Here is a 19741-nt window from a genome sequence, read left to right as displayed (position 1 = left end):
CGTGTCGAAAAGTAGCCTGCTGTTTCCATTAGAAATTCTACACAGTGCCCAGTGCCCCAAAAAAGTTGTTGGGGCAGACATTCAAAATCATTTACACAGTACATTTACTCTTCGGTGATACAAGGAAATATTGTCATTGCATAAAATGAATATTGGGAAATTTATATGATAATATTCTTTATTGACTAAAAAGAATTCAAATACAATTATTTGAGACGGAGGTCAGACACACAATGACCTCAATATAAAATTCAATCTGTGCTCTTTGTTGTGAGGAGGTTAAAAAAATCTAATAGATAACTATAGCGAGTATATCGACTAAAATATATGAAACAACATCTTTCACTGCTAATAGGAAGTAGATAATACAAAACGACTAAAAATCCAATCTTGCATCATAGTGGAAGTTATTTCGAAGGAATATATTCTGCGAAGCGGCATTCATCGCTCCAAAGATTGATTGGTACAAAATGGTTCATCTGATCAATATGTTTATAGAAGAGACTTTATCTTGTCTTTCGATTTGAGCATTGGCATTCTAAAATTCAATTCAGCACAAGATAGGCTATTTTCGTAATTCCAAACTATCACATCCTTGTAGTTGAGGGAGTTTAGATTAATTCTTCATGACGATCAGCGAGATTTCATTCAGAGCAATGAAACAACATGAGGTTTTCCGGTAGTCGTGGCAATCTCTGACAGTCTCAAGTCGATAGGGACACGAGTATCGTATAATGTGGGGGCTTGAAGAATGATCCCTGCAGTACCCACCAATACAGCAAGGGTGAAAATCCATAAAAATAGGCGGTCTAGGACCATCGCTACATATTTCCAGTCTTCTTTGACCTGAAAAAAAAAGTTACATCAATGGGTTGTTATTTCCTTTGAGCGTGGCAAAGGCCGAATTATTTCTTCAAAAGGCAAAAGAAATGAGCTAACCTTCGTTGATTCTTCTTCTCTTCTAGTATGATCAGCGATAAACCTCACACCATCTATTGCTTTGTGCACCTCAGGGCAGTGATGCCAAATGTCTGAAGTACAACTCGAATTATCTTTCAAGCAGCCACCCCCAAGTAAAATATCCCGTTCGTTGTCTTGCTGTCCCACGTGAAATGCAAGGTTTGGCGGAGGTGTCATTCCATGAATTCGGCACTGGGTTAAACTACTAGCCTCCAGCTCCCTAGGAAGTAGAAATCATTGCGTTTATGTACAAAATGAAACTATAAACATTCTCGGCATGAGCCATTTGTATTCTGCCAACTGAATGCTAATTTTGTCTACGAAAGACCCTCAATGCATACGTAAATGGGTAAAAAATCTATACATTGAGCCTTGGCGCAGAAAAATTTCTTAAACATTGATGGGAAACAAATAAATTCATATATCACCATTGCCAAGATCACTTGGTGGATGCTCAACAGATAACTCTGACGTGATGTGGGACCACGTCATAGTTCGCATGATTTAAAAATGTACGATTATCGCGAAAACCCTAAGTTAAATTTTTGAATCATGCGCATTATGATGTGCTCCAACGTCACGACAGAGCAATCTGTAGGCACCTTCAGTATGGTGAATGATTGTTACCTTGGAGTCAGCTCATCAGTCGACCCGGTACCAGGAAAAATATCAATTTCCTCCATGTATTCTGAGTCGCCATACATGCCAGGTTCTCTCAGTTCTAGGCCATTACATGTTCGTATCATAACTCTTCTTTGGTTGGAACTCATCCTGAAAATGTTACATACATAATCGAATTGGATGGAAATGCATCGTTATTGAGGTAATGTCAGATATTTGAAAATGATTGGGCTAATGATTGCCACACATCTTTGTGGAAAATATCACACACAACGTTGGGTTTGACATTTTTTTAAGATGATCCAAGGAGGTGTTAAATAGAACTGCCTTCAATAGCTTCAAAAAGAATGAATTTGCACAAAGCCTACATTCGGTACAGAAATAAAGAATTGTGACTTTTCATTTTTCTTCTACGAAATTAGAATCTTCAAAACTTTTACTTTTAGTCGATACAAACAAGACTCAAGTTTGAGAAAACGAGGGACACTTTTTCAGTTGATAAACAAAGGATAGTTAATCACCTAAGAATATAATTAATATATTCGTCTTGTGAGTGCAATTGTAGGAATTTCATGTGGGAAATTTTGTTTCCGTAATAGGACTAGACGATTTCAATTAACTACTCATGATCTGATTAAAGTTATTTCTTCTTATCACTGGTACTTTTGTTCTCCATAGTGATATAATGATACTGAAGCTAAGGAATTCACTGTTCTCTCACTCTGTTCAGAATACTAAACTACCTTTGAGCCCACCGCGCGTCTTTTTCATCATACGCCCCTGAATATTCTCGCAGCACCGAGAGAGATATAACCGATGTTCCCGATGTTTTCGAGCGGCGACAGGGGCGTATTCAGGGGATTCGGACGTTACAATATATTACCTTCATTAAACAATACTTACGTTCTTCTGTCTAACTGATAATGTGGCCTCCTCATCACGAGTAGTCTAGGAAGGATATGAATGAAGACTCTTTTCACCCATGGGGCCATAATGTGAGTTTGAGGAGACCGGAAATGGACATTGAGAACCACCACAGTCACGCATATACTGAAAAAATGATTCCTGCTGCTCATCATCATAGATTGAGTATCACTTACTCACCTGAATGTATCTAGGATCATCGTGAACAGGACGAATTTTCCTAGCAGTGGGACGACAAGTGAAGTCGGTGGAATGATTTCGGCCAACAGCAAGAAGAAAACAGTCAGGGACAATAAAATGGATATAGACAAACTGACCTGAAATGGAAAATTCATAAAAAAAATGCGTCGCACCAAGAATTGAAGCATATAAAATTATAAAAGGTTCTATGTTCTATCAAAGTACCAAAGAGTGTCAAGAGTTGATACTCTTTGATTCTATGATGTATGAACTTTCAGCGGTGGGGAAAGCGTCTGCAGGTTTTCAAACATGTAAAAAAATCGTCAGATGTACAAGGTGGACAAAATTGGTGATACCTGAACCACAACTTTTTAACCCAACGAGATAGAGGAAAATGAATGTACCATTCTGTCTTCTTTTTTCGAGAAACTAATAATGCCATCAACTGCATTCCTCTATCTTCTTTTGTTTTTGAATTATAGGCCAAAATTTAAATTTCGGCGATTTCAACTTTGGTCATTATTTCCGTTTCTGTTCGTGCTAGGATGTTGAAATGAGGACACTATAGGGACACTTTTTTTATAGCAATCCAGTGGCGTACTATGATTTTTTGAGCTATAACATAAAGTTGTGTTTTTTCTTATGAAAACAGTAGTTTAAAATGACTTAGAAAGAATCGCCATTTTTTTACAGTTTCAGAAATATATCATATCACCCTCAGTCTTTCTAAGATAGGATCATACAAAAAGACTATAATTGTATTTTTCGAACAATTTTATGTCAAATCATAGGCCTCTGAACAACATTTTTCTTGAATTTCACCAGTAGATCTGAAAATTCTAATCATGGTTTGGATAAGAAATATTGTAAAAGGAAATTTTGCATTAATAATATACAGGGTGTCTGTAAACAAATCCGAAGGAATAAGGGAGATGATTCCTCGATGAAAATAAGCAGGAGTATAGTTCCTATAAATTTTTTTCGAAATCGACCTCCCTTCCAAGATACAGTCTCTGGAAGGCTATGACGAATTGACAGTTTTTAATTTTTTTTACGGGTTCTAGAAAACACTGAGTCTTAAAACTATACATAATATGAAGCACTAAGTATATGTTATACTCACACAATTTTTTTAGATCTCATAACTTTATTATTAAGGGTTGATAATATCAACCCCTTTATATATTTATTTATGAATAAATAAAAACTTTCAAGCAGTTCTGATCACTCTTCATTCCATTCAATCATATAAGATATCCATAGAATGACTAAAATACATGCATCAACTCTCTGCTTCATAGACCTTCGTATACTGCTTGTGTAAGTTTTTATTTATTCCGAGAAAAGTATCGACTGTATCGAAATTTTGCAAGAGCCTTTTTTCTCTAGAATTGAATGGGAAACCATAAGAGAATTTTATTTTTCGAAAATCTATCCCATATGAAAACAATTTTTGAAGGAAAATCATAAGGGGTTGTTATTTTCAACCCCTAATAATAAAGTTATGAGATCTAAAAAAATTGTGTGAGTAACATCTAGTTAGTGCTTCATATTATGTTATTATGTATAGTTTTATGACTCAGTGTTTTCTAGAACCTGTAAAAAAATTAAAAACTGTTAACTCGTCATCTCGAGATGACGAGGCTATATCTTGGAAGGGAAGTCGATTTCGAAAAAAATTTATAGAAACTACCCCTGCTTATTTTCATCGAGGAATCATTTCCCCAAGTCCTTCGCATTTGTTTACAGACACCCTGTACCTATACCATTATCGATTATGTACTCACTTTTTCTCCGCTGTCAGATGGTAGATAGAACACAAGGACGGTGAGAAAGGATATTCCCATACACGGAATGATCAAGTTGACTGTGTAAAAAAGGGTCTTCCGTCGCATCGTTATATTAAAAGTGATATCGAGGTAAGGCTCATCACAGCACGTATAAAATTTCTCGTTCCTGCAAAATTCAATTCTGTAAAATTTCATATGTAGGACAATTTTCAGTAGAACAATTCTCATGTTCTACTTATTTTTTCCTACACCTGACGTGGTGTAAAAAAAATATGATCACCTGAGAGCTAAAGCAAGAGAAGACTCCTTTTAATAACATTCCCCATTGGGAAATTCTCCTCAATTTGGGTTATCACAGCATATGCAAGTTTAAACTAAATAATTATGAGTTTCATTCATGAATTTTTCAAATGCTCCGCGGAAACTATTCGAAATCATTCTTCAAATATGAGGTTTTAAAATTTAAATCGCTTCGTTTCTAGTTTACGATTTGGCCACAGCGCCTACTAGAAAATAAAAAGAACAATGGCTTGTTTATAAGATAAAAGCTGTCGATTTACAGCCATCATAAGGCGCGTAACTCACTGGCGAGCTTCAACGGCAACCGGCCATAAAAATCCCATAAAATTTTACGACCTTCCTCGTTCGTCCCAGAGTTCATAGACAGCCATCCATGTTTATCTATGTCATCAAGATAGTATATTTGTTGTCCTTTATTATCAACGCATATATCAGTCGATAATTTTATAAATACCCATTTTTTATTTTTCATTTTTACGTACTTAAAAAAATTTTTTTTGGGAAACGGTTGAAATGGTTATTTAAAAATGTGACGTTTCAAAAGATATTTCATAAAAAATACATTCGTCAGAAAGAGTATTCCCATATATATTTACCTCACAGCTGGGATCTCCAGAATGTCCCATTCTACTGAGGTATAAAATTCGGTCAAATCAATGCCAATATCCACAACGTTTGAACCTTTGATTTCATCCATGTGTCGAAGGTCTACCTGAAAAATATAATCACTAAACTGCGGGTTTCACAAAACTTTGATTGCCCGATCAAAGACTTTGACACCCAATCGCTTTGAAAAAGTAGCAATTGAGGATCATTAGATGGACAATGTGAGTCTTTGACTGGTACAAATATACAATACAATAAGTATTCAGGAAAGTACTAATTGGAGTTCAGTGTAACTCATGAATGTTAACACATTTAGGGGAATAGGTATATATTTGATATACAAAGTAAATGCAAAAGCAAGGTCTTACCTGAAATCCATCGTACGTCCAAGATCCAAACTTCATAACGCATGTCTGCTCATCGAAAGGAAAAAATTCAACATCTATTTCACACGACGATTTATAAATTGCTGGAGGTCTCCACTCCACACGACCTGTATAATTTAGAGTTGCTTTAGTTGCCAATGTTACCTCGAAATTACCATCAGCGCTGAAAAAAAAATCTTCAATTGAGCGAAACAATAAAAATTTTGTACGTTCTTCGCAATGTTCAAATTGAGCACCATTACGTTCTAGATTGATGTCATTGTGAATAAAAGGGATATAAGCAAAGCTTCACGTTGAGAACACGTTGTGAACCTTTAAAATTCTATAGCTTTCTTTGACTACCACATTTTTTCCACGAACTTCACTTTTGGAGACTGATGAGAACGAAAATAATCTTTATGGGGTGATATTTTTTCAATGAAGATCCAAGTCAACAACTTACTTATTGTAGAGAACAATATCAGGCCTCCAAATATGGTCGGAAGGAACGTGTAGCATTTCAACGCCACCGTATTCTTTTGGGTCCCATTGAAGTTTATAGTCATACCATATCTGTAAAAAAACTGGATCACTATTTTCCCTACTTCAGAACGCAGTTTACCATAGAATAAGGGGCTTGGACAAAACAATTGCATTAATAGTATCACCTCCCAAATTCTATTGCATCAATTCAGAAACACTCTGTATAGTTAGCCTTCAGTAAATGCAGCTCAACAAAAAATCTAGGTAACGATTGATGCTTAACAGAAAAAATAGGGAAGGCCCTATTACATATTCGAAAAACACACTGCTCAAAAATTGAAGTGGATGATTTTGCGTATCTACATGTAGTAAGTTATTTTTTCTCGAATATCCACTTCAATTTTTGAGCAACGTATCTATTTAACCAAGAATTGATTGAAAATCCTACCTGCTCAACCCAGAGATTTGTTGTCATAATTTGATTCTTGAGATTCTGAAAAAAAAACATTCATTCATTATAATCAATTCGAATTCGTTTTCACGTATATAAACAACTCAACAATATTATGAATTCTAATATGAATTTCTAATCTGAATTGAGCACCAAAAAATTCCTAGATGTGGCTGGAAATCGTTATATTTCAAAACCCACAACTTATTATAGGCTATAGGGTATAAATAATCGCGAAACATCCATCATAAATTAATTAGGAAAGATATTAGTCAACAGCCCTAATTCCTCAAGTTTTGCGAAGGGAAATAGCTTTGGACGTGTAAATCTATATATGAGGTGAATAATTTACGACAATGCCCCAAAATTAAGGCCCATAACTGTATGTATTTATGCTCTGTCCTCGGCAATATGCATACAGAATGTGTATGCATGCCATGGCAGGGCAGATCCAAATGTGATACATATTCTAGAAGAGCAACTCTGCTTGTACTAAATCTCGAAATTTCATCTACCTCGGTGCAACTGTTACATCTTGGCGAATTTTTAACTGGTCCTATCTTTTCAGAACTTTTCAAATGTTACAGGAGATACAGGCGTATCTCCCAGAAAAATTATCCCAGATCCAAATGAGATTGATTAATGCCAATGTGAAATGGATGTTGCTAATTTGATTTTGACTAATATTTTGATTCTGATTAGCGCCAATTTGAACTTGAAAAGGTATAGTTTAACATTATTCATCCTATTCAACCATTTCAACGCTCCATTCTTGATGTGGCTTGCTATCGCACTTCGCAATGAAGTTGGTGTGAACTCGGGGCTTCTACCCTTAAGTTCACATCTTAAACGTGACACAAGCCATCAAAAACTCATCAGCATACTTGAAGGGCCGTCGAAAATTATCACCTTTCTGTAAATTATACCATAATCTTTAGAATCGTGCAAAATCTCATTTAGATAATCGATCTTATGGTTGTACTGAGGAACAGTTTCAGAATATTGGCACTTTGAAATACATCAGTGCCGCAGCCTGCCCTAAATGAGCTCGCCATTATTCTCTGCATCGAAAAGTAATTAGGGTCAATTCATATTGTACCACGAACTTTGATGGGGAATGGAGAACAATATATTTTCTGGAATAAAGTACATTTTGCAGATGGCCCTCATTGCCCTGAATATGCGTAGGTACGTTCATGGAAACCTTCTAGTAGAATTAATGATCAACGATCATCAGGATGAACTGACAATAAGAAAATTTTCAACATAGTGATTCTTATAAAAGAAAGAATTAAAAAATTCTAAGAAATCAATTGAAACTATGTTTTTCGATCTGCATTTCATATTTTTGAGTTTTTCTTGATTCTTCCCTGTGAGCATTCAAATTTGATATATTTTACGAGTATCATTTGCTTTAAACATTGATGCGTTTTACATTCACTGATATTGTTGAGCAGTATAGAATACTGTTATGTTCTTGGAAATCGCACATCCCAGATCGATCAAACAATGTGTTTTTCTGCACCTTCCTCCCTCATCTTCCAGTATGATGGATTGGCTAAGCATCAGCGCATTTTTATTTTCCTGCCACAAACCGTCCATCCATCATATAATCCAGTGGAAATCAGGAATACGTGCTTAGTTCCTAGTTGAGGCAAGTTTTAGATTGCTGCATGAAAGTTACTTCCTGTTGAAATTCTACGATATTCACTTCTTATCTGGTTTTTTCTGCTAAGTCAAGCAGAATAGAGTCTAGAGTAATTTTCAAGTAACTCTAGTCGAAAATTAGGTTGATAAGGTAAAATAAAAAAATCTCATAGACTAGTAGACATACAGGGTGTTTTCAAAGGTGAGTCTTTTCTTTGACAGAAGGTAAAACTCATCAAAATAAGTCGTTTAACCAAAAATTGTCCATATAAAATATCCAAAATGGCCGAGATACAACCCCTAGAAGTTCAACCAAATTTCATTGAATTTCAAGTACGGGACTGTGGAAGGTGACTCCGGCAAGTCCGGCATCGCAAAAACGAAAAAAAAACATAAACATATGGCTGGACAATGAATGGTTCAGTACCAAGTTATCGGATTAGATGCATCAGGTCACTTTTGAGAGAATCGTAATTGTTGTATCGTGCAATTTAAGGTGAAAAAAAAATGTAGAAAATCGAGGCAGTTTCTTGAAAGCTCTTATGTTAGTGATGTTGAGAAAGTGCTATTATGTTTCCCTATTTCATCCCATTTTTACGACGATTCTTTGAATGTTCGAACAAGAAGATTATGATGCCCATTGTGAAAAAATTCGTGAACAATTTAGACGAATTTTATTGGTGAGATTTTGAAGTATTATTCTATTTTTTACACTTGCGCCTAAGTCTCTTCTGTCAGTTGGTATCGAAACGAGCCATTTCATAAAATCGTGTAAGTTACTGAAAAATAATGAGAAAAATTCGGCAATCCTAATATTCCATTTTCATTACAACGTAAATATCGCACGTGCCAATATCACATGGTCGAATCGATAAGTTTTTTCCATTGTTTTGCGATAATTCAGCTAAAAAACGGTCTAGGGTCGTATTAGGATCTCTTTCAGTAATAATTTTAAATTTTTTTTTCAACTTTGGTCATTTTGAAAGTTTTGTATATGTGATTTTTGGTGAAATGCTTCATTTTGACCAGTTCTACCTTCTAATGAAAAAAAAGCCTCACCTTCAAATACACCCTGTATATCATTGTTTTAAGAAATGAAATCTTCAATAACTCAACTTATAATTGTTAATTTACGAAGAATAAATCCATTAGAATTAAATAAAATTAAATTAGGATAGGAAATCATCAACTCATTTTGTGTAAGGATAACTTGTTTTTGTCCTTATGCAATGATTAAGGTTCTGCTTTTTTTTTGGAAATTTAATAAGGCTTCATTTTTATTTTCATTTCATCCTTAGAATAAACGAAGGGCGGTTGATAATGACCCAATCTCCCTAAGCAACAAAAGATCGACCTATTTCTTGCATAAAAGGTTAGGGTTGCCACTATTATAAAAACTCAACTACCCCTATTCACCCCTAGTAGAGTTGTATAATTAAAAACAAAAGCATTTTTTTGCAAAATAGTAAATACTGAAGATATGAATTTTGTGCGTTACACTCACTATATGTATTGTAGCTATTAAATGGGAGCTTTTCTAAAATTACCACACCTTAACAAAAACCTTGATGATAATTACCAATTTTTTTTTCAGATACCTATATTTAAAAGGGTAGAAATAACTGGAATATATGTAGCTACTTACAACATCAATGAGTTGAGATAACTTGAGCTTGATCTTGACTTGGAGTGCATCACTGACGTTGACAACAGGTCGTACCAATTTATTGTAATTTGATAGAAGATCGTCATAAAGTCGTTTAGCATCGGGATTACCGGAACAGCCTGTAAAAAAGTTTTTTTTAACATTAATTTCTTAAATTCAATGCACGCGCTAGGTTGTTTTCGAATATGCGGAAGGTTTCACAGCATTCTTCATAACTGAAGTCTAAAGTCTTCAAAATAGAGGAATTTGAAGAGAATAGTAATGGAGGAAATATACTAAGTGACATATGAGGTTTGGGGAACAAAACCTCATCTGTCTAGCTCCCTCACTCTGAATTTTCTGGACGCTCGATAATTTAACAAAAGTTATAAGTACCAGATTGAATCTGCGTTCTTTTAATATTGTTAAGCCTGCTGATATAAACTATCAGTGGAAGTGGAGCTCACCTGAGACAAGTACCAAGACTATCCATAAGATCCCAAACAAGCTCCTCATCTTGGTTTCGGTACACCATCATACCCTCATGATTTATTGGATAACTGAAATGAGTCTGAATTATTAAACATGCGAGTGTATAATAATATGAGGGAGGCCATTTTTCTAGATTGATGGATTCTAGAGGGAAGTCAACCCCTTCTACGATCTACGACAATCCATTTTATGACTTGTTTGCATGCCGCTAATTTTCATTGTTGAATTAGGTATCTGTTCTTTAATTGATAATTCCTGAAATTTATTTCTAACAACACCAGCGCCTATTTTATGAACAAGTAGAATAATATAATCAATATCAATATCACTCTAAGGTCTAAGAAGCTCCATTCTCTCATTTCAAGACACAAACTTTACCATTATATAGAATCAACCCTCATCAGGTATGCTTGAACTCGTTGTTTGAATTGGGTCTAGGGCCACTTGGAACAATTCATTTCATCGAGAGTTCGTTGAATAGTATTACGAAGTTTTAGTATTGACTCTCCCTGAAAGTTACGATTATATGCCGAGGTAAGAACAATTCTTCCTCATGTATAGTATGTCTGTAGAATGTCTTTACACAAATATATACGATTTACATATCTGAGCGTAGTTAATTAACGCTCATTCAAAACTCCCTTATTTTGATTTTAATCATTTATCTGCTTCGGCCTAAATTCAAAAATTACTCTGTTTATCAGTATCGATGGATCGATCTTTTGTATAAGGCGTTTTGCAATCGTAATGGTCGATTTCATCACCTTGTATATTGAGTATGGAAAAAGAAAATGATTATGTGAATATTTTAACTGAATTTATCGCCAATAAGGAACTTTCGTGAAAATACCATGGTTATCGAAGTTTCGAGAAATTTCTTATCTTCAACACCGAATATTTGAAATAAAAAATTCCACTTATCTGTTCAGAAAGTTCTTCAAAATTGCAGGTTCGATAACGTTCATTGAGCAGTATGAAATTTTTCACTACACTTGTTCTTGTTATTTTGAATGCTGGTAAGAACAAATTGGTTTAATTTTCACCGAATTACACTCGCATGTAAATTCACAATAAAAAGAAAGAACCTAAAAATGTTCGAAAAATAAGGAATTTTAAGAGAAATTAACAAGTTATTCTTTTTTCTCATTTTTATCAATAATTAGTAGACTATATATCAGATTGCTAAAAATAGAGATGTAACGTATGATCCAATATGTTGACAAGAGCTGGGCAAAATTTGGTTTTGATACATTCATTAGAAAACTAGTATCAGCTATTTTAGTGAGCACCTACAGCTGTCAAAATTTTAGGAAAAAGTCGAATATCTCTGAATCGGTGCTAAATAGGTTCATTGTTGTCATACCAAAGTTACCTTAAAATTTGACAAGGAATTCAAAAATGCAATAATATACAGGGTGTTCCATTTAGAATAAGAAAGTTGATACCAACAGGGAAAAAACGAAACAAACGAGTTATAAAAATTGAAAGCTCAATCGATTAAATATAAGTTTTGTATTTAACTTTTTCTTCTAGCTCCTTTATAGTTCCCAAAATAAGGTATAGGAACACTTTAACTCGGACATACACCCTGTCCTGTTCAACATAAAACTCCTCGGCAAATATCTGGAAAATGAAACATGATATCCGTATCTTGGGGAAGCAGATGATTTCGATGTAAAAGGGTCTTTTTATTTACGTAGCAATCCATCACTTAGGCGTCATCCGTTTAGGGCGCCGAGACTACGAGGCCAATTTTTTTCTATGACAACATAGGTTTTTTAATGCTTCTTCGGATTCTGCAGCCTACTTTGAAGTTAGGCATATAATATATCACACTTGTAGTTCTCCTGTTAAAAGAAAGGAATTTTTTGCATACTAGCAGACATTGTTTTGCCGGCAAGTGTCAATCACTTGTCCATGGAGGGTAGAATATCCAAATTTCGTCTAGTTTTCCTTATTTTTCCAGTTTCACGGCAACTTTTCCGAATTTTTCTTCCATTAAAACCTTCTACAAAGTATGAGGAAAGTTCCAAAGAGAAAATGAATAAAATCGGTTCAGCCGTTTTCACGTCAAGCCATGACAAATGACAACACAAAAGGGGCTCCCTTTTTTTTTATGAAGATTATGAAGAGGGTCATGAAATAGTTGAACAGGTTAAATTAGGTGTTACAGGGATGATCAAACTTTGGTTGTCGGATCTCCAAACTGGAAAAATGATGATGATGATGATGACTTATATTGTCATCCAATCTTGAAACGTATGTAACTTTTAAGTTAATCAGACTTTTCAAAAATGGTGAAAACTACGCTCAAGGATTCCGTTACATAAACATATATAGTTGGGGAGCCGAAGAGGGAAATTCGGGATTTACTCGAGCGTGTCAGATTAATATAAGGGGTCCTGTAGAGTACCTCTACCAAAAATTAGACCTGTATATAAGGGGAAAAAAACGTCACGTGTACATTCTCGAACGCGGTGGCGTTTTTTCTTATTTTGAAACTAATGATTCAAGAATAACTATGATCTGACAGTTTTAGCAAGTCTAAACAATAAAAATTGGCCATAAAGTTCACAAAAATCAGTTTTTTTGAATTATCTCCTTCCCTGGGCTTCAAATCTTTTTCGCATTCATTATGAAAGTTGTAGAGTATAACATTTTCTACAAATTTCGTCCCAAACAATTTTTTCTACGTTCAAACGTTTTTGAGATATATGGCGATTAATGTGAGGTGTTTAGCGATACATGCTGAAGCGAAAATTCACTCGTGGGAAAATAGTCACAGACAACACTAAAATTTTCGTGACTAATTTTGAAATTGTCATCATAGAAATACCTTGTCATTTTGACAATTGTAGATTAGACTGGGATTTTACATTGATCTTGCCCTTTCGCATTTGTGGCTAAGCTTCTCGCACTTATCGCCCTCCAACTCGAGAACGGTTAAGAGTACCTATGTAAAATTGCTTCAGACAAAAGTTGAGTAAAATTTTATTATCTACAACTTTCATAATGAATACAAAAACGATTAGAGGTACAGGGAGGGAAATATTCGGAAAAAAAGGTTTTTTATCATCTTTAAAGTGTCAGATCAAGAAAACCTCCCCTGATTAGTGTCAGATTAATGGGTCAACACGTCTACAACAGCCAGATTAACCATCTCTATGAAAATCTGACAAGCTCGAGTATGTACATGTAACGATTTTTTTTTACATTTTCAAAGGACCGCTGTGACCCTGCGTCACGTCCAAATTGTCGGTCCCTTGAAGAGTAGCTTCCTTTGGGTCCAATTAACATATCCTCCAAAAATCTGACACGCTGGAAAATTTTTTTTTACCATTTTCAACTCTTCCGTACGGCCAGTCCCACCGCGCAAACTGTCAGATAAGCATGAATTCATTATCAGAGACACGTAAAGCATATACAGATTATCTTAATCTGACACGCTCGAGTTTGTACACCTGACGATTTTTTTTTACATGTTTGAGACGCTGAAAGTGCATAGATCATAGAACCTTTTTTTCTTTCTACCATCTACTCTTCAAAATCCACCAGGTCTTCACGACGCTCGAGTAAATCCCGATATAGCATCGTCGGCTCCCCAACTAATAGGTACAGGTCAAGTTGATAATAAAAACATGAAGAAGTGTCATTTTTGTGTTAGTACCAACTCTGTTAGTACTTTAAAAACTGATCAGCCGTTTCGCGTTGTTTTTCAGCGAGGCCAGACATCTAATTAGTCTACAGGCTTTTGCACTCTCCTAAATGAACCTCAAAACTTATTTCGATCTTTGACAGTCATCCTCTTCCATTTCATTTAAAGTTAACCAATAACCATTATCATCGTTCGACTCCCTATCCCTATATGGCCCTGCATTGTGATTGTGATACAACATTTCTTGTTCCAGCTGCTGTACTTTCGCAGCAAGTGAAATGCTACAATTGTGTCGTCACCGTAAATACTGCTGATTATGTGGAGTGCAAGACATTGAGCAGCGTGAAGGAAATAACATGTCCTGCTGGATCTGTAGGCTGTGCTGTTATCAGAGACCACCCCAAAGGTCAATTTGCGGAATTTAGGAGGGAGTGTATAGAAAAAAAGTTCGCTACCAGAACTAATAACACTTATTGCGAAACGAAGAAAAAAACTGATACGGATCCGAAATATTTCAGCTGCATCACATGTCAAGGAAATGGTTGCAATAAAATTCTCCTGAAGTAGTTTTACAATTTCATTAGAAACTTTCCAACCCAATTTCGATACATCGATATTCGACAATGAAAAAAGAGGAGATACCTTTTGTTGAAAATAACGTGCGAGGACTCGTAAATTTTAGATGTTCAATTGGGAACAGTGCCGGATCTGCAGTATTGTTCGCCCTTGGCCCTTGGTCATGTATAATGTTGAATTTATTAGACATATAGATAATATTCATTCACTCTGTGTAGGAACTTATTCCTTTTCATAACCAGGGAATTTTCCGTCTGCCCTAGGTCCGGACCTAAATGGGCCTTAAGACAAATCTGTCACTGATTAGAAATGCGCAAATAATAACTGAACTATAAATTGTATAGTTTTCAAAATTGTCGAACTTTATACATCATACATTTGAGGTGAAGTTCAGTGTTGAGTGTTAATTCATAACACCAGAATAGCTTTTGTGACATTTTTTTATCGGCGTCTGAAGAATTCCAGCCCTTTGAATCTATCGATCCGACTCTTGAGATAGAAGTGGAGCGTTGTCAAGTGGCTTTCGGGTTTTTTGATGAATTGTATTGATTTCTTTCAAGCTTTAGGGAAAATTCCTGTAAGCCTGATTGTTTCATTTCAATATGGAACGAATATAGCGGAATCGGAATGTATAAATGGTTAAAATTTACCATTTTAAGAAAAGAAGACCAAGTGGGGACACAGCATATTGCAAATTCAGTGGGAAATTTGAAGTGAAGCTCCTCTTCCTTTTTTCCATCACAATTCTTAATATATACAGTGTGAGTCTGAATCTTGGAATAAAGTTACCCATTTTGATGATCCACAAAATGTTCATTTATGAGGAATCGAATGTTTACTCTCTGATATATGGCTTTTTTGTTCGTTCGATAACTTTTTCAGTTTCAGGCGATTTCTTGTCGTTAACGTTCATATTAAGAATTTTGGATCAGTTATTGTTTTACGTTCCTATAATCGCAGCTTTGATTCAAAATCTGAAAATTTATTTCAACAAATATGATAAAAGATTAACTTAGTGCGGATGAAAACAAAAAGGCTATTGCTTGATATGATCGGAGTGGTTCGACGTAATCAGATGTTGCAAATTTCTTTCGGAAATTGATAACGTGACCAAGATCTACAACTCCTTCACAAGATCGGTTTCTAATGTGCATACCCGTAGAGAGTCTTTGAGTACTTGATCGACTCATGCAACAGCAGCTTTTGAAGGCTTCTGGTGTTTTTGTTCCGATGAAAACAGTTCGTCGAAGACTTCGAGACGTTAATCTCAACAATGCCAAAAGGTTAACTTATTCTTTTACGTTCCTATAATCAGCTTTGATTCGAAATCTGAAAATTTGTTTCTCAACAATGCCTAAAGGTTAACTTAGTGCGAATTAAAGCAAAAGGACTATTGCTTGGTATGATCGAAGTGGGTCGACGTAATCAGAGAAATGTTGTGAATTTCTTTCAGAAATTGATAACGTGACCAAGATCTACAACTTCCGCACAACATCGGTTTCTTAGTGTGCATACCCGTAGAGAGCCTTTGAGTACTTGATCGACTCATGCAACAGCAGCTTATGAAGGCTTCTGGTGTTTTTGTTCCGATTAAAACAGTTCGCCGAAGACTTCGAGACGTTAATCTACACTCTCGGCCACTTTTGAGAATGATTCTGCGAACGCAAAATCATATGCGACTTCGATTGTGATGGACCAATGAACAGGTGAATTGGAACGATCAAAGAAGGTCTGTATTGTTCACAGGTGAGTCGAGATATGGACGGTTTTCGGATAATCGGCGTGTTCAGGTATGGACCTATACTCTGGTGCCCAGAAATCACAGATCGGTTCAGGCAGTACATCAGTTCAGAGGTGGTGCCAGTTACTATTCTAATTTGGTGCTTGATAATTTCATGAATGCGCAGATTTAAATAGAAAAAGTCATTGACAATATTATTCTTTTGTTGCTATTGGGCCAAATTCCTCATTTTTGGACGAAAAGGCTTCACCTCATCATGTGAGAATTATCGATGAAGCTCGCCTGGAAATTTATGCATGGATTTTCACAGTTGGCCCTGTTCCCTCGGTCGTCAGAACTCAATCCCATTGAACAAGCTTGTGATCAGCTACAAAGAGCTTTGGATTCTCATCAACCACCTCCACATACACTTCAAGAACTCAGACGGCTTTTAACGCAACTGCTGGGGGCGAATTGATCAGGGCTACTTCAACAATCTGATCAAAAGTATATGCAAAAGCGTTGTCAGGCTCTGGATGATGTTCGAAGAACCCATAATCTTCACTGAACTGAACTTAATTTTAACAATTTTTCAACAAGAAATGGAAACTTTTGAAACAGTCTCAAAATTTGCTTAGCTTTTGTGGGGTCGTACAAATATTTCAAAAGTAGATTTTTGAGGTCAAAAGAAACACTTTTTTCCTATAACATTTTTTCAGATTCGTCCCTGATAAAAAGATATAGCCATTTTAAATTTTCATTATGAGCTATGCCACCCCTGGACAAACGAAATTCACTTCAGAACAAGCTCAATCTATGACACTAGACATCTGTGGATCTTTTAAACAGAGTTGCTTCCAAATATCACAGATATTTTTTATTTTTCCTTTACAATTTTTTCCGATTCGGCCCTGATAAAAATATATAGCCATTTTAAGTTTTCTTAAAGTGCTGTGCCGCCCCAGCAAAAACAAAATATTACCTTCAGAATAACTAGCTAAATTTGTGACCCTACACATCTGTGAATCTTTTAAACAGAGTTGTATTCAGCCAAAGTACCCAATTTTCCAAAATTCACGCAGATACTTTTTAATTTTTGAACAATAAATTACCCGAAAACGGCGCATTATACGAGAAAATATGAAGAATACTTTTATTTTACAAAACGTTCAAATTATCCATTAGTAAGCTTCCAACTTAGCTTCAAGAGTTGGGTTCTTCGAATTTTTGGTATGTTATGGTAAGTAATGGTCATAATGAGAAAACTGATGGGAGACATGGTTGATATCTTGTGTTCGAAAAAGATTCATCAAATAAACGAACAACTATATTACGAAATTCATTTCATTCGATATAGAACCGTTTGTGAGATAGAACTAAAAATCACATTTTTTATGGTTATTCAACAGCCTGTATCTTTTAAATCGAGCCGATTCGGAAAAAATGGTATAGGAAAAAACTTTTGACCTCAAGAATCTACTGTTGAAATATTTGTACGAGTCAAAGACGCACCCTGTATATCCCACTATCAGGGAAACCGACTCAATCAATATGATGAATTGTCCCATTTGCAGAAGTAGCTTAATTGAATAGAGATACATTTATGCAAATAGTGGTCAAACCTAAGTAATTTACTTCTGCCTTTACCGAAATGAGATATACTGTTGTAATCACGAAACACAAAATAAAGCTTTATGAAACCCGCTGTAATTAAGATCGTTCTATTATCCAAATTGAACACCAATTTCAGCGGTTACTAGAAGTTAAAAAAGGCGCAATTTCAAAACCCTCCATAATTTTAAGGGTAATTACTTCAGTTATTCTTTTTATCGGTGTAAATGCAGCATATATCATATATCAATATTAAAATCTGCTTCAGTGAGAGTTTCACCTGAAAATTTATTAAACAAAGCCCCCAGTCTGATAACTGAGTGAAAATCCGATAAGAAATAGAAGGTACTAATAAACAGCGGCAATCACCAATCAATTCATCTTCTGGTGTCCCCAAGGGAAGGAAAAAACGAGACTATTGGAGGTTATGTCACCTGCCATTATCACCTAACGCAAACATTAACAAATTTCAAAAATTTCAAGGATTAGAGTTGTCTTCATAAAGCGCTGTGATAGATATTGAGTTTTCCAACATTATTTACGTTTCTTATGATGTAAGACATATCTTTTTGATGATTAACTGATCATAGGTATCTTTTTCCAATACAACGTCCAAGGTGATATTGAGAGTATGTAGTTCATTAATCTCAATCGATACGCAATAATGATGCGTAGAAAGATGCATTACTTCTATCGTCCCTTCATTTTTATTCTCTCGAATGAACCTGCGGACTGTTATTGTATGAAACAATTCAGAATTATCAGTGTCTTTTATTCATCCCTTCATTACCTCAATCCCTTCAGCGGACGCAACCATAAATTGCACCCAAAACGACTACCAGTCCCGCCGAACAAGGACCTATTCGACGGCTTTCGAAATGAAAATTGGAAGAATAACAACACTGCACATCTCTCACTTATCTCGCAACCCCAAAAATTTGGCCAGATTTTCGCGCAACCCCCTCGAGGACGAGGAAACGTGCTGACTGATCCTTCATCCTTCGGCGCCGGGTTTTCCGAGGCCGACCGCCACCGCGACACCGCCCCAGATACGGCACGCGCAGCGCCAGGTGCGAAGGAGATGAGATGGGATGGCGAAAATGGCATGAATAATAGAAGGGGTAATATGAGTTTGGTTTTCCAGTAAAAGGGATCGGGGCTGAAAGAAATTTCGGTGTCGCGCTGTTTTTTCAGGATGAAACGGGCGAGATGCTGTTCCGTCCGTGTGATAGAACGGTAAAATGGCTCTCGTTACATACATGTAAGGTCACGTTTACACTACAGAAACTTTCTTCTACATTATCATGAATTCTTAACGAATCTGTTTCTGAAGATGGGCGATATACTTGAAGTATATAGAATCCTCTTAACGCAAATCATAAATATGCAGTTGTTTTACTTTTGTCTGTTTGCCTTTTACTCAACACGTCTACGTAGGTCACGTAGACCACATCACAGGAGATTGAGACCCCCGGATGGCTGTGACCGCATACAACGTGAGACAAGTTGAGAGCAACGTTTTGACCAAGAAGGTTGTAATGAATCCCAGTTTTCTGAGGAAAATTGTACTTCATTTTAGTGCATTCCTTCATTTCATATTTCCGCCTTTGAAAATATTCAATTCTCAAATATTCAGTACATTCATTCCGATAGGCAGAGTAAATGTAAAAAACGGTTTATCTGTGTTTAACGTTGTTTTTCTTGCATGCCGTTGA

The 19741-nt window shown here is 35.7% G+C and overlaps 2 protein-coding genes across 2 annotated transcripts; one reads left to right on the top strand and one right to left on the bottom strand.

Moving 5' to 3' along the window:
* Positions 1 to 160: 160 nt before the first annotated feature.
* Positions 161 to 19016, bottom strand: LOC123319532 (acetylcholine receptor subunit alpha-like). Its single transcript, XM_044906561.1, has 13 exons — positions 18817 to 19016; positions 10440 to 10532; positions 9973 to 10112; positions 6678 to 6722; positions 6210 to 6319; positions 5750 to 5930; positions 5372 to 5487; positions 4473 to 4641; positions 2686 to 2822; positions 2485 to 2631; positions 1588 to 1731; positions 940 to 1180; positions 161 to 846 (listed from the first exon to the last, which is right to left on the bottom strand). Exons 2-13 carry the CDS (start codon positions 10486 to 10488, stop codon positions 649 to 651), a joined length of 1677 nt encoding a protein of 558 aa, XP_044762496.1. The 5' UTR covers positions 10489 to 10532; positions 18817 to 19016; the 3' UTR covers positions 161 to 648.
* Positions 11339 to 14699, top strand: LOC123319534. Its single transcript, XM_044906563.1, has 2 exons — positions 11339 to 11480; positions 14373 to 14699. The coding sequence occupies exons 1-2, from the start codon at positions 11438 to 11440 to the stop codon at positions 14684 to 14686; spliced, it is 357 nt and encodes a 118-aa protein (XP_044762498.1). The 5' UTR covers positions 11339 to 11437; the 3' UTR covers positions 14687 to 14699.
* Positions 19017 to 19741: the final 725 nt, after the last annotated feature.

The sequence above is a fragment of the Coccinella septempunctata genome, chromosome 8 (assembly GCF_907165205.1).
Source record: "Coccinella septempunctata chromosome 8, icCocSept1.1, whole genome shotgun sequence".
Classification (NCBI taxonomy): domain Eukaryota; kingdom Metazoa; phylum Arthropoda; class Insecta; order Coleoptera; family Coccinellidae; genus Coccinella; species Coccinella septempunctata.
This window is presented reverse-complemented; position numbering and strand designations above follow the sequence as displayed.